At 43.4% G+C, this 21,736-nt stretch overlaps 1 protein-coding gene across 1 annotated transcript in view; it reads left to right on the top strand.

The window, feature by feature from the left end:
* The first annotated feature begins 296 nt into the window (after positions 1-296).
* Positions 297-21,736, top strand: part of JPH1 (junctophilin 1) — an 83,856-nt gene continuing 62,416 nt past the window's right edge. The window contains 2 exon segments of the mRNA XM_038579557.1: positions 297-846; positions 6,722-7,481. Coding sequence (XP_038435485.1) covers positions 468-846; positions 6,722-7,481 — 1,139 coding nt within the window. The 5' untranslated portion in view covers positions 297-467.

Raw genomic sequence — 21,736 nt, 5'->3', positions numbered from 1 at the left:
GCGGGGAGCGCGGGCCCCGGGGCGGGGGCGGGGCGGGGGCGGGGCGGGGCCGGGCCTGGGCGCCCGGGGAGGGGACGCGGGGCGGGCGCGGGGCGGCGCCGGGCTCACGTGGGCGGGCGGGCGCCGCTGAAGGTCCGCTCGGGAGCCCGGGCTGTCCTCTCGCGCGCGGCGCTGGCCGGGGCGGCGGCGGGGAAGGCGGCGGCGGCGGCGGCGGAGGAGGAGGCGGCGGCGGAGGAGGCGGAGGCGGCGGAGGAAGGCGGCGGCGGCGGCGGTGGCGGCGGCGGCGGCGGCGAGAGCAGAGGGGAGGACGGGGGCGGCGTCGGACTGGAGCGCAGCGGCGGCGCTTGCTGCCCGGGGCGCTGTCGTGAGCTCGCGCGCCGGGCCCCCAGCCCCGAGCTACACCCTGCCGTGCCCAGCTCTGCCCGCGTCCGTGCCCCCGCGGGGAGCGCGCCGGGGCTGCCCCCCGAATGACGGGCGGAAGGTTCGACTTCGACGATGGCGGCACCTACTGCGGCGGCTGGGAGGAGGGCAAGGCGCACGGGCATGGCATCTGCACGGGGCCCAAGGGCCAGGGCGAGTACTCGGGCTCCTGGTCGCACGGCTTCGAGGTGGCCGGAGGCTACACCTGGCCCAGCGGCAACACCTACCAGGGCTACTGGGCGCAGGGCAAGCGGCACGGGCTGGGGGTGGAGACGAAGGGCAAGTGGATGTACCGGGGGGAGTGGTCGCACGGTTTCAAGGGGCGCTACGGGGTCCGGCAGAGCCTGTGCACCCCCGCTCGCTACGAGGGTACCTGGAGTAACGGGCTGCAGGACGGGTACGGCGTGGAGACCTACGGGGACGGAGGTGAGCGGCGTCGCAGGCGGCTCGGCTGCCCGCGGGCTGGTGCGGGGGGCTCTGCCCGGGCCGCGGGGAGGCGGGGAGGCGGGGAGGCCGGGAGGCGCACGTGTCCGGAAACCCGCCAAAACACCTGGGGGAGCCTCCCCCGGCCCCCCACCCCCCGACCCCCCGCGCCGGCGTGCAGAGGCGGCCAGAGCGCGCGCGGGGAGGGGAGGGGGGTCTGACCCGGTTCTTGGAACGGGCCGCGTGTGCGCCCCCGGGGGAGCGAGGCGTGAGTGCACCTGGCCCGCGCCCGCGCTGCGCTGCGCTGCCGCCGGGTGGGCTGGGCGGCAGGAGGACGCTGTCACTTGAGCCCGTCACATTACGTTCCTGATCCCTCCCTCTCCCGGCCGGGTTTGAAAACGCCTCTCCCGGGGAGTTAGAGCGAACGCCCGGGGCCCGGGAGGCTGGCGGCCGGGGCTGACCGCTCCCCGGATTGGTTTCACGTGGAGTCGTATTTCGCTTCTGGTCCTCTAGTAGCCTAAAGATAGAAGCCAGAACCCCATAACTAGGATGTAGGGGAATTGTACCTTATTTGGAGCGCATTTGGGAACCTCCTAGCCATGGAGGTGGAGCGGCCACCTGATGCAGGTGGGGCTCACAGACTGAGGGCTTTTCCCTTCCCGGTTTCCATTCGGTTCCTCAAAGTAGTGGTTTTTCCATCCAAAGAACGGTAGTCGCTGTTGATCTGGAGATCTTTGGGCAAGTTACTGGGGAAATGTCTTAGAAGTGAACAACGAAGTCTACGTTTTAAGAAATATTCTCGAAAGATGACATTCCTACAGTTGCTAAGCCAGCAGCCACCGTGGAATCACCCAGTTGCACTACGGTCTATGCCCTCGACCTGGCTAGCTATAAACAAACTTCACTTCATATTTAACAATGTTGCAAAATAAATTGTGTATGTGATAGGGCAGGGTTCCTTTTTTTGTTGTTTTTAATTAGGAAAAGTAGCCATTATTGAAACAGGTGTCAAAACCTGATGAATGTACTTGCGTAATAAGCAGAGAAGGATGAATGGCTTATGGTTTGGCAAAATACATTTTTCTGATTATAAACATAATCATAGCTGAAAAGAGTTAGGGAAGGCAGTGTCAACTTTTGTCATTACACAGCTCGGAGTGGAAGGGTATTAAAAAGATCCAATAAAAGTTTCTCCAGCCCACTGCAACCTCAGGCCACTACTTCTACAGAAGCTTATACAATTTATATACACTTCACTTAATCAGAACACTCGGGCTATATTTCTTTTTTTTTTTTTTTAAATTTATTTATTTATGATAGTCACACAGAGAGAGAGAGAGAGAGGCAGAGACATAGGCAGAGGGAGAAGCAGGCTCCATGCACTGGGAGCCCAACGTGGGATTCGATCCCGGGTCTCCAGGATCACGCCCTGGGCCAAAGGCAGGCGCCAAACCGCTGCGCCACCCAGGGATCCCTCGGGCTATATTTCAAATGCAAAATGGTAGGATTTGATAAAAAGGACATCATTTCGTTCTATGGTATAAATAGAGGATATGATTCTCATGGATTAAAAGGTGGGGGGAAAAAACTTCCTCTAATCCTTTTATATGGGCTACAGGAGTCTTGAGTCTCACAGTAGTTAATTAGGGCCCTTAAATGTTCTGAATGGGCATATAGTGCCTTGGCTGACAGCCCTATAAATATGTTAGCTTGTTACTGGATTTTATTAGAGGCCCTAGGTCTGTAATATAACTAAATTCCATGCGCAAAAGTAGAATGCAAAATTTCTCTTTTAAATGTGCATATTACAACTTCTTAAGACTGAGGATCGTTCTCTTCAGTTTGGGAAAGTTAAAAATAAGTCATAAATAATAAAGTCTTCTTTTAGAGTTACTACTTACTAAACAAAATCTCTTGGTTCTAGAGGATTCGTTACACTTGACAAATTATATTTGCACTTAGCAAAATAGTTTATATATAATATACATATTATATATATATATATATATATATATATATATATATATATATATATATGGCACAATAAAGATCCTCTATGTATGTGTTCTAGAAGCTCAAATAAGTGACCAGGATGACTTTATGGATAATCTGCCTTCTGATGTAAAACTAAATTTAAAAAAATTTTTAAATTTTTGGCATCACCATGGAACTGTGGTTTTCCTTTTCTACCAACTACCAAAAAAAAAAAATCAAATATGCTACCAATTAGGAAGGGAAAAAAAAAAAAAAAAAACAACCTTGAATGTCTTCTCTGTGCTAGTTGATTTTCTGCTTTCTTTCAGATGCCACTCCATTTAATTCAAAAGTCCCTAAAGTGGGGAGGTCTAAGTAGAAGTATATTGCTATAACTTATTTTATATAAGGTTTAGCCAAAATAGGAAATACCACCTTCCCTATTCTTACTTAAGAATTCGTTTATTTTTGTCTCTGTGCTACCACAGGTCCATCCCTGGGCACTCTCTGTCAATAGGGAAAATCTGATTCCATGTATTTTGTGACAACATTAAACTAGATGACTAAGGAAGTATTAATTCCAGGTGAAGAGTATCACCTGACTTATTAATGATTGTGTGTGAAGTGTTGCCAAAACTGTCTGAATATTAAGAATAAATTAGTACCATACTAATGAAATCCTAATCTAGGTGCCCAGAATTTTTTGCATAAAGTCTAATCTGCTCTACCTCATTTTTTTCACCAGTCATAAAACTATTGAAAATATCTAGGAAGACACATTGCTTTATTAACTATGTGCATACTTGCATATACCCATTCATAGCACATAAATATAAGTTTGGCATAGCACAGTCTACATTTGACTGGAACTCATTCTGAACTGGATGCCTTCCACTACAAGATTGTGTAGTTAAGATGGCTATATCTAGAAAACCAGCTCCCAGATGAAAAAAAAATCATAGAACATAATTTAAGACAAAACCTGTAAAAATAATTTTTACACTTGTGAAAGATACATCTTTGAGGAATGGAAAGGAACTAATTAGAACTTAAGTTGGACAGCAGGGAGAAGGTTGGAACCCACCTGCTTCATAAAAAAAATAGAAGCCCTTTTTTTTTCTAAGTTCATTGACTAAACCTATTTTAAATTTCAGATGAACTACTAACAGTTTGACTGTAAATTGGTTTTTAGCAATCCAATGGAGGAGGTCTTCCATATACTGTGATTTAACAAAATAGCATAGGAACGTGGCCAATGCTGTTGTCCCTACCCCCTTCCCTGTTTGACAGTTAAGCAGAGACCTAAGCTTTCTAATTACTGCTGTTGCCTTAGACTGCTTGGATTTTCAAACACCACTTATTTGGAAATTGTAAATATTCGTCTTATTTTTGGAGATACCAGTTTAAGGAAACTACTTGTTAATTTTCCCTCACTGTTCATCATTTACTAAGATGGTATGGTTGCATTTTCAAAGTATAAAACATATCAAATAGCACCATTGGAAACTGTCCTTGCAAAAAACAAGGGTTTTTTTTTTCAGTACACGTTTTTTTAAGTCAGGTTGTAGAACTTTTATCTTAGAACTTCTATTTTATCTAGGCAAAGGGAAAATCAGAGTTGAAATTTCCTAATTTAATTCCCTTCCCTGTTAAGGTGGTGGTTATTTGGAAATGACTAATATTCAGTAGGAACCTTCTTAGCCTGGGATATTGTATATGACTATCTTATCCTTTGGCGTTTAGTCCTTTTGAGAATGCTATCGCCTACCTACCTCCTCAGTAGTTCATAAATGTCAGATTAAGACTTGTACGTTTACCCAGAATAGGACATCCATAGTACCAGACCTACTTAGAATTTCATTGTTGTCTTGCTGTTGTCTGCTTATCGGACCTCTATCAGACTAAACAGAGAATGTAGTCTTGAAATTTGTCAAAACTTTTGATTTTGGAGCTATTACACTTTTAAATGCAGTGAAATAATCAGCCCCTATTAACACAATGATATGAAACCACTAGCATATATAGCTCAATATTTAAAAAGTAAATGGAAATCTGTATGTGGCAATATAAAATAAAAAGTGACTACAAGGTATATCAATATAATCAGATACTGAAAGAGGTCAAGACAGACCCTAACCATGATTTATTTTTTTATGATATTGTGAGTTACTCTGAATAATACAGAAATAATTATATCTTAAAATTTCCATAGAGCTTCTTCTGGAGGATACTATAATTTAAAATGTGCCTTTAATTAAAGGAAATTGCCTTGACTTTGAAAAGAAAATTCTAAGTTCCCTAATTTTACTCTTTTCCTAAGTTCCCTAATTTTAATACTCAGTTTTTCCATGCGATTATTTAAAAAGCCACACCAGCTAATTTGTTTAATAGAAAATTTAGCTAATTTATTTAATAGAAAAACATACTAAGCACAAATGCTTTAGATTAGAAATTATCCTATTCCTAGAAAGACATAATATTCATTGAAAAAGCGATCTGGTGTCAACAGAGTTTTAAGGGACATTGTCAAACACACGTTTGCTCTGAGATGTGAATTCTATACTATTAAGAGTGGAAGTTTTATTCTGGCCTTATCTCAGTTTTTCTAGAGGTAAATAGTATATTCTTTTGAGCCACCAAAGCTGTTTACTATAAAGTCATCAAACACTTAGAGACCACAGGACACATAGAGCCATGAGACTGGAAATTTTATGTTTGCTTAGGAGGTAACCCCTGCCCTCAGAGTGCTTCTAGTCTACAACGTGTTTCAATATGTAGTGGCAGGGACTAGGGAAATCCATGAAGAAAATGGCCAGGAGAAAGCAGAACTTTGGCAAGTAGTAGAGGACAAATCTTAAACCAGTTCACCAGGAAGTACAAAATAAATTGCCCATTTTTTTTTCATAATGGTTCACATATCCTCTTTGTCAAATCACTCTTAGCTCCAAAAATTTCTCCCAAATCTAAATAAAAGCCTAAATATTAAACTATTTTCCCTACCCTAAAAAAAAAAGAAATGGTGAACATGAAAGAAAATGTAAAATAATTTGGCCACTGTCCCGAGTATTCAGATCACTAATAACTTACGTCTTTGAGCTTATTGGACTGTTATAATGACAGACCTGGCGTTTTTAAAGGTTTTTGGCTAAAGGAATAAAATGAGAATCAAATTCACAGACAGAACTCATTTTCATCTTCTGTGACACTGCCTTCCCATGGTGGAGGAGGAGAATAATAATTTCGGGGAGAAAAGTCGTTTTCTGAGGATCATTCCCTTCGAAATGAGAAAGTAGTGGTTTCCAATGAAACACTCGTATAGATTTTGAAAGGAAAAGCGAAGTTCCCAGGCTATTGGAAAAAGCTATTAAAATGCTATGACATTAAGACCATAGACCCGAAAAATAAAAAATAAAATAAAAATTTAAAAGACCATAGACGCGAAGCTACAGGGCGGGAATTCACAAACGGGTGAGCAGTGGCGCTGGGAGCTGCCCGGGTTGGAAGCGTGCGGGGTTTGGCCGCGGGCCGCCTGAAGCCCAGGTGCTTGCAGGTGAGCTGCGGGCTGCCTGCGGTGCGCGCGCCCGGGTCCTTGCAGGTGTGCTGCGGGTCACCTGCGGTGCGCGCGCCCGGGTCCTTGCAGGTGTGCTGCGGGTCACCTGCGGTGCGCGCGCCCGGGTCCTTGCAGGTGTGCTGCGGGTCGCCCGCGGTGCGCGCGCCCGGGTGCTTGCAGGTGAGCTGCGGGCCGCCCGCGGTGCGCGCGCCCGGGTGCTTGCAGGTGAGCTGCGGGCCGCCCGCGGTGCGCGCGCCCGGGTGCTTGCAGGTGAGCTGCGGGCCGCCTGCGGTGCGCGCGCCCGGGTGCTTGCAGGTGAGCTGCGCGCGCCTCACGCTGTGCTTTCTCTCGAAGGTACCTACCAGGGCCAGTGGGCCGGCGGCATGCGGCACGGCTACGGCGTGCGCCAGAGCGTGCCCTACGGCATGGCCACGGTGATCCGCTCGCCGCTGCGCACCTCCATGGCCTCGCTGCGCAGCGAGCAGAGCAACGGCAGCGTGTTGCACGACGCGGCGGCCGCCTCCGACAGCCCCGCCGGCACCCGCGGCGGCTTCGTGCTCAACTTCCACGCCGACGCCGAGCTCGCGGGCAAGAAGAAGGGCGGCCTCTTTCGAAGGGGCTCCCTCCTGGGGAGCATGAAGCTCCGCAAGTCCGAATCCAAGTCCTCCATCTCCAGCAAGCGCAGCTCGGTCCGCAGCGACGCGGCCATGAGCAGAATCAGTTCCAGCGACGCCAACTCCACCATCAGCTTCGGCGACGTCGACTGCGATTTCTGCCCCGTGGAGGACCACGTGGACGCCACCACCACGGAGACCTACATGGGCGAGTGGAAGAGCGACAAGCGCAGCGGCTTCGGCATCAGCGAGCGCTCCAACGGCATGAAGTACGAAGGCGAGTGGGCGAATAACAAGAGGCACGGGTACGGCTGCACCGTGTTTCCTGACGGCTCCAAGGAAGAGGGGAAATACAAAAATAATATTCTGGTCCGGGGAATAAGGAAGCAGCTTATACCAATACGAAATACAAAAACTAGGGAGAAGGTGGACCGAGCGATCGAAGGCGCGCAAAGGGCAGCTGCCATGGCCAGAACCAAAGTGGAAATTGCAAATTCGAGGTATGTCACTTGCAGGCTGGGTGGTCGCGGCTGGTCCTTCAGAAGAGTGGGCTGCCCCATACTAGGTTTGTCTTTGTGTCGGCGACCTCACCAGGTAGCCTCTACAACTGCCAGAACCACAGCTAGAAGCTGGTTAAGTCCAGCGGAATGAGTCCGAAACCTACCTGCACTGTCCTGAAATGTGATTATCACAAAAGGCCCAAGGCACGTGGAGATGCCCTTCCTGTTACAGATTGCTTCCCTGATACTTAACGTCAGGTCGCTCAGACCCTGTGCACACTTTCAGGGGTGCTTTATTTATCATTTTTTGTTTTTTATTTGAGAAGGCGTCAAAGTCTATATGGCAGAAATGCAGTTATAAGACCACATCTTGCATGCATTCTTTAAAACTCCCATCCAACTTAAGAAGGGCGCTTGTTATGGTGAGCCCTGGGTGTGGTATATGTGATGAATCACTGCCTTCTACTCCAGAAACCAATATTGCACTGTGTGTTAACTACCTAAAATTTAAGTTAAAAAAAAAATAGATAATAAAAAAATAAATATCACTGCAAAAAAAAAAAAAGAAAAAATAGAGCCCATCTATATGGGAATGGCAGAGGGACTAAGGCTCATGCAAGTCACCGCATTCTGTGCAGGAATGATTAGATCACTGGTGTATTAAAAGGAAAGGGGGGGGGAACCTGACATGGACAGATGGGACTGTCAGCGTGCCAAAGTTGGAAGAAAGTAGAGCAGTAGAGAAGGGATGGAGTGAGTAGGAGAAAGCGGTGAATTATAGATTGAGAAGTGGGGTGCATGTGGGCATAGAAGGACTATGTGCTTGAAGTTTTACCATTAATAGCTGGGTTCACGGATCCAGCAAGAGGGATGGAGAACTCTAGCGGGAATAGAATTGTCCTATTCAATTCAAAAAAAGGATGGTTATAAATGGAAAATATTATTTTTAGGCTTATTTACATGGCCACTGACTGGCCACAGTTTTGTATGACTTGAGGCATTTATCTTCTTGTTTCAGTAATATTTTCTCATAGAAGTAAAGCTTCCTTTTGAAGCCACAAGATATGAGCATGTCTTCAGATTTTTATTCTTAGCATTGAATTAATGAACCCTCTTTTGGTTTGGTTGAGCCATATGAAATTACTGATATTTGGACCTTTTAATGATCAAAATTGCAAAAATGGCAATTTCATGTGGTTCAATGGAATACTTTAAGACTTCTGAAGTTGCTTTTAAAACTATTTTATGGCTACTATTTATTTCTTAGTGTCTGAAGCTCTACTTGGTCTTGTTTTTGCATTATATTGAGATATGCAGGGTTTCCATCTTTATCCCAAACTCATCCTGTTTTAAAGTTAATGTTGCTTGTTGATCAGCACAGACTTTCAGGAAGTTACATTACTTGCTTTTCAGTTTGCTTATAGATGGGATACTTGATACATCTAATCTTACTGGTTCCCCTGGCCCTCAGCTACCTTGGGTTATGCCCTGGCCTATAATTTTAAATGGACTCCTGGATGCTCCCCTTTGTTTTCACCTTACAACCTAGTGATCTAGTAGAGGCAGTTCGATCTTGGCAGATGGAAAGTACACCTGTGCAGGACGATCTAACATGATTTTCTTACACTTGCTTTGATTATTGACTTTTATCGTTAGTTTAAATTGGAGAAATCTACATAATGAAAGGGAAATACTTGTAACACAAGGATCTCCGATTATACGAGGATCATAAAACTCTTACCCAAGTCCTAGCCACATTAACCCTGTTGAAAATCTTTTGGGGATAGTAGTCATGTAGTTTGAGAATACTATATTACATAGTTTATAATCAACAATTTAGCCAGTTAACTATTTCATAAAAATTTCACTTAGCTATTTTGAAAATACGCCATTCATTATACTAAGTGAAATAAGCCAGTCACAGGACAATTGTGATTCCACTTAAGTGAGGTGTCTAAAATGGTCAAACTCCTAGAAACAGAGAATAAAATGGTGGTTGCCAGAGGCTGGAGGGAGGGGGGAAATGGGGAGCTGTTGTTCAACAGCTATAAAGTTATAAATTTGTTAAGAGGGTAAGTCTCCTATTAAGTGTTCTAACCACAGTAAGGAAATATATGTATGCTATTCAGATGACACAAGAGACAAAATACTCCATTAACCTTTTACATCTTACATCCACATATATTACTCCTCTTTCCAGATTCCTTGCTCTTTTTTTTTTAAGATTTTATTTATTTATTTATTTATTTATTTATTTATTTATTTATTTATTTATTTATTTGAGAGAGAGCACAAACAGTAGGAAGGGTGGCGGGAGATGGAGAAGCAGGCTCCCCACTGAGCAGGGAGCCCGATGTGGGGTTGGATCCTCAACCAACTGAACCACCTAGGGGCCCCAATTCCTTGCTTTAATAAATGCTTCAGGTACAGAGTTTTGTCACTGATTTTTGTAGAAAGTAGCTAAAGGACTGACATTCCCCTTCAGTCAGTAGCTCTGAGTTTAAAATTCTACATTCTTTTAAAAACTTTTTTGGGGTGCCTGGGTGGCTCAGTTGGTTGTCTGACTCTTGATTTCAGCTCACGTCATGATCTCAGAGTCATACGATTGAGCCCCCTGTCGCATGGGGCTCCATACTCAAGAGGGAGTCTGCTTGGGATTCTCTCTCTCCCTCTTACCCTGTGTGCTCATGTGCACACACGTACTTGTGTTCTCTCTCTCTCTCTCTCTCTCTCATAAATCTCTAAAATAATAAATGATTGAGTAAAACTTAAAAAAAAAAAAAGAAAAAGCTTGTTTGAAGGTTTTGGAACTTGCTGGCTGAGGGAAGGCCTTCTTGCTATGTGTCACAAACCATAGTTCTTTTTTTTTTTTTTAAGATGTATTTATTTATTTATGATAGAGAGAGAATGGCAGAGACACAGGCAGAGGGAGAAGCAGGCTCCATGCAGGAAGCCCGACGTGGGACTCGATCCCGGGACTCCAGGATCGCACCCTGGGCCAAAGGCAGGAGCTAAACTGCTGAGCCACCCAGGGATCCCCTAAACCATAGCTCTTTATAATGCTTGACTATCTGCTCAGTCCTTTCTGGACCCCTCCAGTAGTTACTATTAATGTTTTGGTTTTAAAAAATATCAAAAGTTTAAGAACGTAGGTGACACTCTCCCCCTGGGCCTCCTCCAGTAATGGCAAAGTAACAACCAGAAAGTGAGGCTCCTGGCAGCTGCAGCTCTCAAAATGGCTCGCTGGCCATTAGCAACAGAGGGAGATGGTAACACTTACTGAGCACCTCAGTTCGCCATCCAGATAATGCTAATCACTATTCTATTGCTGTTATTTCTTAGCCCCTTTTTAAGTCTCAGGAAAATGGATCCATTTTTGTGCCATCACTCCATATCATCTTGAAGCAAAGTCTCAAGTTAGCCTTGAGAGAAAATAATGGTATCCACCTTCAGGGAAACCACCTTTGGCCCGGAGATTCAAGAAGGTCTGTGGACCTTTTCTTTGCTTCTTCGTGGAGGGAGTGGTGTGTCTCTGCAGGAAACGCATGGGAGACTCATTTCAGAAGGCGTATTATGGGGTCTCTGTTTAATTCTTATCAGTAAGGGAATGTGAGGATCATCTAACAGTTAGTGGAAATAATGCAGCAGATAGAGAATTCGCAGATACTGATAGTTTACTAGAAAGTTAGCACATAAAAGAGTGAAAACTCCAAGGGAGACTAATAATTTGCTGACTCCTATAACTTTTATTCAGGTTTCTGTTCTGATCTAAAAAGTACTGTGTCTATAAGAGGTAACAAAATGTTGTCTTCCCTTCCTGTCTTGGTCCTGTGGGTTAAAAATCATGTGGAATTGAGAAAATGTCTCAATCTTGTTTTTAAAGAAATGTCCAAGAGGTAGGAGAGCAACTCTGAATATTTCAGGTTCCTCACATTCACAGGCAGAGACCACAGCTCTGCCCAAGATCACCCCATTCTTCCTGTTGTTTCAATTACAGCTCTCACTTGATCGCTCTTACTCCATGTAACTTTTGTCTCTGGTCATTGCTTATGAGATGTTCAAAAAACTGTTCCTTGAGAAAGATGTCTTAAGGAAGAATTTTAGGGTGAGGCGTTTGGCTGAGATAGCAAATAAGTGGCCCTGAGAGAACCACACTTTGTGGAAAAGGACAGATAATCTAGAAAAGGATGTAGACCAAAGAAGAGCTTTGTAGACTCTGAGCCCCAGAGGACATGATCATCCTGCTAAAGAATGGAAGATATCTGGTGACAGGGATGGGAGAGACCAATTGAGAACCACAGGCATTTGTTTGTACTGACTTTGTTGCATCACACAGATTAGAAGAAAAAAAAAAAAATAAAGTGGGAGGGTAGATTGGACCACCATTCTCTGACTCTGTGGCCCGCCTCACTGAATCTGGGAGGGTATGTGGCTGGACAGGCTTTCCAGGGCTAGTGTGAAATATCAGTGACTGCTGCTCCAAACATCTCCCAGACTTCAGGTGGTGACAGCAGCCCTGAGATAGGTAATGTTGGGATGGAGCCCTGCTGGGCCTGGCACACGTGTAGTAACAGGGCGATGGAAGCCCGAGATACAATGTGGAGGCCCACCCTAAAGGTATCTGGTGCACAGGTGAGCTTGCAGCACCTGTTTTCAGAATTAGAGATCGGATTCCATGTTGCTGATTCTGGACTTTAATATAAAAAAATGACACTTTTTTTTTTTCCCCAAAAATCCTCCATGAAAATATATTTCCTATAGTTTTCTTCTAAGAAGATATAATTCATTACCATTCTCCTTCTTTCCTCCATCACCTGAATGGTTCAGCCACAACAGCTTTTCTTCAGTTCCAAGGGAAGTCTTTGCTTTCCCCCTGCCTGGTGCCCTTGCCCCAGCTGGCCTCTTAGGCCACTCCATCTTCTGGGTAAGGCATCAAGTCTCCTCACGGAAGGTTTCCCTAAGCCCACACCCTCCCACCCCACTGCCACCCCCTTCTACCCAGACGCCCATTTGTCTTAAGTTCTCATCGAATTTCAGTATATTTGTTTGGTATCTCTTTCTCCAAGTAGATCGGAAAGCCAGATCCTGAAGGCAGCTTTGCTTGCTTTTAGACATCCAGCAGCTGGTTTAGATCAGGGCACTCTCGTAAGGGCTCTGGTAAATATTTGATGAATAAGTGAATTAAATTCTCACTACTTAGGCTACAAACACTACCAGTACTTCTAATTCTATTTTCCTGGGCATTTATAAACCAGCCTCAAAGAAAGGAAATCATCATGCTATAAATCTGGCAATAATCAAGGAAGTACAGAAAATGCAAAAGTATGTTACAGGTATGCTTTTTCTTAGCTATGTCAACATCGTTAAAGAGTCATTACTAAGTCAGGGCCTGGGAATAAGAACTTGAGGGTAAGCCAGACTGTTATCTCCATTCTTCATAAGAATGAGCTGGTCCAGTGATACATGTGAGTGCTTCCCTTAAACAGATGTGGAAACTCCAGAAAGTCAGCTTATACTCACTATAAAAAATATTAGCTCATCCTGCCTGTTTGACATCACCAAGTTATGTGATCGGTCAGAAAATAGGAGCTTACTGTTTTTTTTAAGAATCTGTTTGCTAAATATTCAGCTGCCTTTATTCCCTTTTGAAGATTTTTCTTGTCTTTTTTTTTGGCTGAAATTTTTCATGAGCTCAAATAATAGTGTTCAATAGAAACAGTTCCTTAAAAGATTGCTTGACTTGATTCACACTTCACTTATTTGTAATTAAAACCTAGAGTCAACCATGAGTCAGTGCACATTACGGATCCAAATTAAACTTCTACCAATTGTAGGGGAAAAAGGCTCAGCCTCTGCCAAGTTCGTGTGAAGGGCCAGGAATTTGAAATTCTTAAATTCAGTTGGGCAAGCGGATTCCAGTTCTCTTTTGTAAATCAAAATTCTGATTTTTTTCTTTTCTGTAATGTTTGTAGTACTCTCATATCTTTAAAAATAATTGCAGATTATCTTTTCCATGGATTTTCTTTTTATTTCTTCTACTGGGGCTATCGTAAACGTTCAGTTTTTAACCTAAGTGATTTTTGCAGGAAGGTTGAATTTTTTGTAACGTCTTGCAAGCCATTTAATTGAAGAAGCCATTAAATAACTACAGAAATTTGGGGGGAATCACCTAAAATGTGGATTTCAGTGTTGAGTGCATTAATGATTTTTTTTTAATTTTGCCTTCCATGCTCATCTGTATCAACCTTTGCTGCCTGTCTGGCTTTTCCACCTGTTATTACCAGCCCTTCTACAAACAGATTCCAGAGTCTTGGATAATACACTCAGGCTGAGGTGCAGAAAAGTTCCTGTAAATGGGGATTGATAGTTCCTCTGTCTTTACAGGAGGATTGTCTTAAGAGTTGAATGAGAGAGTGGATGGCATAGGGCTTTGTATGTAAACTGTGAATCACCATATCCAGTTCATGTTTTGAAATCCTATGAGTATGATTCCCATAAGTGTGAGTTGACAGGTGACCAAGAAGCCAGACTGAGATAGAGGTAAAGATGGAGAGAGGAAGGAAAAAGGAAAGGAAGGCAGGCTTGGGAAGCAAAAACAGGAATAAGCAAAAGGAAAGGCGTTAAATCCACCAAGCATGACCTCCTGTGTTTAGATGTGGGTATGTACTAAGACTCACCCCATTCCCAGCCTCAGATCTTTCTGAAGTCAATCTATTGTCAACAGGTAGTTATATATTTTAAGACTGAAAAAAAAAATTGAGCAAGGAAATGGCACATGTATTTGTATCAAGCTGTGCTGGGGTAATGTTCTGAAGAGAAGGCAGGATAATAAAGATTTTTATCTTCATATTGTGTAGGTATACTAGTGTAAGTCACGATTCTTTGATTATTATAGTTTATGTATTGTGCATACAAATTTTAAACACATGTTTCTCCTTACTGAAGAATGCCCATTTCCCATGGGTGAGAGCAAAGAGTCTGCTCTAATTTCCTCATGTTCTTGCCCAGGCTGTTTAAAGAAAGCCTGACTTCTCTGTGGTGAGGGGCCCAGGACTTCTCTGTAGCAGTCACTGAGGATTTTCTGTGTGGGTGTACAGAGGGAGCAGCTGAAACCAGAAAGATACTGAGGCGTCTGCTCTGACCTGCCCCCAAATAAGGGGCAAAGTGTGGATAAGCTGGTACTTCATAAGAGGAACATGCCCAGCTTCTCTCTTTCAGCTCTGATTTTATGGTACCTCACTGCTTAGCAGGTCGTTACACATAACATGGGAACATACTGTGTTATGGGAACCTTGTAAAACTTTCCTAGGGTATCTTGTTTCTGGAGACCTCTCTTTAAAAACTCTTTATCCAACCTTCCCAAGTCCAAGCCCATTCAGAAACTGAGGCCTTGAGGGTGGTGTGTGTTCTAATGACAACCAAGTAGGTTCAAGCAATACAAATTTAATGAAAACTGGTCTTGCACCATAATAACAGGAGGGTCACACAGTTATTCAGATGTGTGGGCCATTAAAAGCATGCATTTTTATAGCCCCGAATCACGTAGGCAAGGCTCTCCACTTTGATTAAGCAGAGAGCATAAGGAGAAGATGCTGTCTGTATATGGTGTGAACGAGATACAAGGTAATGTTGAATTCTGCAGAAATCTACTTGGCAAAAACTGGCTGCAAAGACTGGAGGGAAAAAAGCAATGTTCCAGGGGGATGATAAGCTAGGTTTTTGGGACACATGTTGGCCTTGTTTTAACTGTAAAAATCTGAGTGTGCTTAGACAGTACAAATTGCAGCAGGTTCGATCTCATTTATCTCTGAAGCATGACATTTTTCCCGATTCTGTAAACGTGGAAGAATTAAAGCAGCAGTTACTTCCTAGTGTAACTTCATTTGTAACAAAAGACCCCTTACTCTGTTTCCCAGAAAGCCAAAGGTGTGATAGCATTCGTGTTCCGTCCCACGTGCTCCGTACAAATTTTAGCCTTGATCTGGAGCTACTCTGTTTTCAGGCAAGTGGCGGAGTTCTGTGTGCATGCTAACACAGCTGGGAGACTCCTGAGCTGCAGCTGCCAGGCGGCCAAAGCACCCCGCTCACAACTTTCCATTATGGATTAAGCTGACTCTGCCAACCTCACTTTACTCAAGACACCAAACGGGACGCTTGCAAGACTAGTGCCTTGCAAATCTTTGAGATGCTTTTCTTATTATAGATGAAATATGAACATTGTGTTTGGGAACAGGATCCAACAAATGCCAAAGGTATTTATGTAAGTCATTCAGCTTTAGTACAACGGCCTCTTGAGAATAAAACCAAATAAGCTTTTAATAATTTTGCCCTTCTGTTTCAGTTGGTGTTTCACATTTATTTGTATAATATCCTCAATTCACAATAAGCTTCTTTATCAGGAATTTAATTAATATGTAAGGAATCAAGATCACCTCCAAAAGAGTACGGCTCTTTGAAGTCAAATCTTCTTAGGATTTCCCTGAGTGCCAAAAGAAACTTATTCAAACCAAGGAAAATACATTAATTCCTTTCCTAGCATTTTTTAAATAATTGATTATGCCAGAGATTAACAAATAACTTTGCTATATTTTTGTTTTTAAAAACTTTTGAATAAGGTTAACATTTTTTGCTGAGTTTTGCTGTATCGAGTCCCTCAAGTTTTGATCTCAATTATCTTGGTCCAGAGATCCCTATCTATTTCATTTTTTTCATTGGTGCAGGAGTTTTCTGAATTATTATTTCAGGATTTCCTATGCTCACTTCCATCCATTAGGGGAAAGGTTTGATATTTATGTCAGGAACCTACTAGTCAAAATGTGTTGAGGAAAAATCTAAAAGAGTTGGACTTTCAGGTTCAGGAGTGGGAATGGAGGAGCCATGCCCATGCTCCACAGGTCCTTGTTACTCATTCCCACTCCTCCTACTCACCTCAGTGATTTGAGAATCAATTGAACTGTGACTACTAGAATACCTTGCAGAGATGCAAATGCCGTGGAAGGATTGCAAATTAACACACTAATTAATACCCTGGTCTGGATTTGCAGGAAAGACACTAGGTTACCAGCCCATCTCATAAGGCTTGGTTTTTATCTCCATGAAATATTAATTTTAATCATTCTTATAACATTAGTGGATGGCATGCTGTGTAAATGTAAAATTATGATTAGGATCCAGTCCTTTCCGTAGCGTGTTAGGACAGATAAAAATGCAGTTACGTCTCAGATGATTGCCGCCTTGCTAGGAGCTAAGGTAGCACATAGGAAGAGCTTAACCCTAGCCTGGGACTGGAGGCATTGATTGTGCAGGTGGTATCCAGCTTGAAAACCGAAGGATGTGTAGGTATTTCCAGAAAAAGGTAGAGAAGAGTGCAAAGGATAATGGCCCACGTGTATTTGGGGTATTGTAAAATGTTTGGTATGGCTAGAAAAGAGAACACAAGGTGGTGGGGGGTGGGTGTTGAGAGATGAGGTGGAGAAGAAGGCAGGGGCTCACTGACCTATGGGGGGGTGGGGATTAGACGTTATCATAAAGACCAGAGAGAGCTACTGGTAGTTTTAGACAGAAGGATGACATCAAATTTAGAAAGATCACTTTGGATGCAGGTAGTCTAGGGACTAGGAAGAACAAGGGGCAATAAAACTGGAGACTGATTAGATAGTGATCTGCTAACTGATAACCTAGGTAAGAACCTCTGGGCCAAGCTATGCAGTGACAGTGGGGATGGAAAGAAGCACAGCCTCCCAAGCAGACTCCGTAGGAGTCTGGTTGGTTGAATAAATGTGGCAAACCTAGAAGAGGCAGAGGCAGAGTAGAGTGACCACCAAGTTTCAGGGCCAGCCAACTGGATGGATGCTGATACTGTTTATTCAGACAGGGACAGAGAAGAGGGTACGGGTGTAGAGAGGAGGATGAGTGTGGATTTTTACTTTTTGAATTTTGATATGCTGGCCCCAAAGATAAAAGGAAAATTCAAATGTGTCCCATCCATAGAGAGCTCAGACCCAAACCCTGAGGAACAAAGACATTTATGAGGCACATCACAAAAGAGGAATTCCGCGGACATGATACTAGATGCAGCTCTTAAAGATTTTTTTAAGATTTTATTTATTTATGAGAGACACACAGAGAGAGGCAGAGACACAGGCGGAGGGAGAAGCAGGCTCCATGCAGGGAGCTCGACATGGGACTCGATCCCAGGTCTCCAGGATCAGGCCCTGGGCTGAAGGCGGCGCTAAACCGCTGAGCCACCCTGGCTGCCCAATAGATGCAGCTCTTCTTAAGATGTACAAATTAAGCAATTCTCACATTCAGTAACCAGAAGGAACCTTTGCTTGTGGACAATGCAATTCAGGTATCAGAATGCCTATTCCTGAATTTGTGAAATTCTGCTTTCTAAGATTTGTGCTCAAAGGACCTACCCAGTGAGCAAGATCTGTTGGCCTGTTTCTTTCTTGGCAGCACACTGAAACAAAATACCACTCTCACAAATTATTGTGCTAAAGAAACATCATTTGGCAAACATTTATTTAGTGCCAGCCCTGTCCAAAAATGGCACTAGGCCCTAGGAATACAAAGATGAATAAGAAATAAAACTTGTCATAAAGAGCAAAATGCACTGGGGAGTTCACAGCACCCCTGTGCAGCGGGCCGATGCCGTGAGCCAGGTGGGGCTGTGGGGTGAAGGGACCCACCGGGAAGCACCTAGCCCACCTCAGGGAGCCTGTCACTTTCCCTCTCTGCCTGGAGCATCTTCACATCCAGGCCCCTTTCCTTTGCCTAACCTCTGTCCATCTTTTGTGATCATGCTCGAGGTCCTTATGGGACTGAATTAAGAAAACCTAAAAAGTGTGTCTTTGTATATGGACTTTTAACCCCTGACAGTAGCAATGCTATCAACTGAATATACAGAGATTAGAATTTTATAGTGCTAAGGAGATGACTGGTGCTTTCTTAAAAAAAAAATTAAAAAAAATCAAATCTTTTCAATAGCCAAATAATTTCAATTTAAATTAATTTAACTTTAATTCAATAGCCAAATTTTAATTTAATAAAATTACATAGAATCTATAAGATATGATTTTTGATGGTAGCAGAATCTCAGCATCATTTGGATACAACAACGTCAAAGTTAGCTATCTTGCAGTAAGTTCATATTTTTGGCCATGTTTCCACATATGGAAGCAGTGTAGACACATCTAAACATTTCCCCCACATACTACACACGAGTGCAAGCACCCATCTGAGGATAGCAATTTGGGTGATGCCTTTTGGCCACATATAAACAGAGCTGACATGGTTAAGTGGTTACCTGGTGCCTGAACTTGTGCCATGAACTTGGCATCTGTTATCTCACCTAATCCATGTTAGTAGGAAAGTGAGACCTAGAAAGGTGATAAAACAAGTAGATGACCTATGTTGGGCAGACCCCAGGCAGCACAGCATCAGAGTCCATGCCTTTAATGTCCACTAGATTTTGGGACTTGAGATAGTTGTTGTTTTGCTTTTAACCATGCGCTTGCCTTTGGCTCATAAAGGAAGATCCATCTGGGAGCAGTATTATTTGGTCATATGCTTCATTTGGTCAGTTTCATTTAACCAATATTATTCAGTAGCCCCAAATCTTGTGACTGAGACAAACATCAATAGATAATACCAGTTTAGTATGGTGAATTCTAAGAAAAACTTAAAATGCAAAAGAAGGAAGAACACTGAGCACATGCGAGGCTAAGGCTGAGCCTGTAGCTGTGGAGGCTTAATTCAAGATTCAGCGGAAAGCAAATGGTGGCAAGGATGCTCTGGACAGGGCATACCTTGAAGAAGACAGAGTAGGTTGAAAGTGCATGGGGTAAGTTCCTAGCAGCAGTTGGATAGAGGGGCAGTGCATCTGCAGATGCGATCCATTCACACTCCCTGCAGTGAATCACAAGGCACTTGAAAATTTCTGGCTCCCACCCAGTGCTGACTTTGCACATCTTTGGGTGAGGCCTAGAAGTCTGCGTTCTACAAACTTTCCTGGTTATTCTGAGGCACACTGAAGGTTGGTAAGTGTAAGTTAAGATGTGATAGGAAATGATGTCATAAAGGTTCAGGAGCTGGATTGTCTACTTGTGTTGATCTTAGGGAGTCTTTGAAAGAAGTGGAGCAGGGAACTCTGTTTCTGAGATGGATTTAAGTGGGGCTGAAACTAGAGCCCTGGTCTGTGGCAAGATGATAAAGACCCAGTCAAGGGCATGAGTAGTAGAGAAGTAGATGAAATTAGGAGGAATTAATGGATAGAAGTGGTGACAAACAGAGACAAATCTAAGATGTTTGTGTGTGATATCCTAATGCTCCTAAATTGGATTAGTGAAAAGGTTCATCATTCCTGGAATGTGGGTCATTTATTTCAAATATATTAAAGCAAAGTCATCTATCTGGATCTCTCATCGATAGATGGGATGAGGGAGAAATTCATCAATGGGGAAGAGAAAGTGGAAAACCCAAGCCTGGGCCTCCACCGCTGTGTGAATTCCCTTCCTTTGCCAGTATTTGAACTTGTCTTCACCCAGCCATACCAATAACACTTTTTATAGAAATTATTCAGTTAGTAAATACAGCAAAACATCACTGACGTTTTATTTTTCCAACTCCAGATTTGTCCTCTGTCAGAAAGGGAAAATGTGCCATTGTGTAAACTGTTAAGAATGAGATTACAGTTAGGGACAAAATCAAAACCAATTTTGAAGTACCTGTAAGCATTCCAGGAGCACAGCTCACACACCAGTGATTTTTTATCATCTCAGGGGTATTGTTAAATGTTGACATACCTAGGACCACGCAAGACCTGAAGTGTGAGAAAGGAAGCATGGGCCTGACCCCTCCTTAGGCTTAGGGTTGGAGAGAATTTACACCCACAGGGAGCAGTTAAATAATAACAAAGCAATTCGTTTGGTCAACTGTTTATTAGTGCCCACCTCATGCCATACAGGTTTTGAAGTAGTTTATGTAAATGTCTAAATGGTCAGCCTTACAGGAATTAAAGACTGACCTGTCCATAAAGCACCTCCAGAGACTTTTCTTGGCCACTAGTAATATTTTGAGGTATTTTTTTTCATGTTACCATACGAACTTGAGAGTAAAAGCATTTTTCACTATTATTATTCTTCATACTCACTAAATCAGAAGAACTTTCAACCCAGTGTTGGAATGATTAAAATCTATAGAGCATGCAGTCCCTAAGGTTTCATTTTTTTTTTTTTTAAGATTTTATTTATTTATTCATGATAGAGAGAGGCAGAGACACAGGCAGGAGAAGCAGGCTCCATGCAGGGAGCCCGATGTGGGACTCGATCCCGGGATTCCAGGATCACGCCCAGGCCAAAGGCAGGCACCAAACCGCTGAGCCACCCAGCCACCCACCCTAAGGTTTCATTCTATAAATGAAAACAAAGGAAAGAAGGCCATATATAAGAGCTTTCTTCTTTCTTTCTTTCTTTCCTTCTTTCTTTCTTTCTTTCTTTCTTTCTTTCTTTCTTTCTTTCTTTCTTTCTTTCTTTCTTTCTTCTTTCTTTTTTTTTTTTTTTTGCCTTTGGAGTCTTCAGTAATATGTTAATTTTGTGGTGTTAAAGTTCAGTTGCTAAACTTTACTCTTCAAAAGTTTTCTTTAAATTACAGTTGCTATATTTGTTAACAGTTACAGAGCCTCCACTGTATTCAGTGCCCAATAAGGGAAATTTCAAAGGAAAAAGAAGGCATAAGTCAACAAAGGGAAGACAATAAAAAAGTCTCCAGCATCCCCACCCCACCACCCCTGCAAAGTGTCTATGTAAACATGCATGCATGTGAATATGTAAATTCATGTGTAGAAGATGCTAGCCCTAAGGCAATGCTGAGTAATGAGAAAGGGGAGGAAAATGAGAGAGACAGCGTGAATAAAGGGGTTCCTGGTATAATTGGCATGTCTGGTGCCAGGTGCACTTGGTCTGGAATGATTTCATAGGGAATTTGAGCCTCGAGCAATATTTCGAAGGGAAGCTAAGGCATGATTTGTCATAGAGGCAACAGAGATTTTGCCAGGTGGGGAAGAATGGCATGTCTGATGACTCACAGCCTGAAGAGAATGAGAAATGCTTCAAGGCAGTAAAGATCACCAGTGTTCATTATCGATTGGCAGTACTGTCTTCGTGGTTCCCTGGAGTAGATATTGCTTTTGGCCTCAAAGCCTTATTAATCTTCTGGTGTTCTGTGTTGGTATTCCCCAGTGACTCCGATGGCCA

The sequence above is a fragment of the Canis lupus genome, chromosome 29 (genome assembly GCF_011100685.1).
Source record: "Canis lupus familiaris isolate Mischka breed German Shepherd chromosome 29, alternate assembly UU_Cfam_GSD_1.0, whole genome shotgun sequence".
NCBI classification, from domain to species: domain Eukaryota; kingdom Metazoa; phylum Chordata; class Mammalia; order Carnivora; family Canidae; genus Canis; species Canis lupus.
Note: the sequence above shows the minus strand (reverse complement) of the source record. Positions and strands in the feature narration are given on the sequence as shown.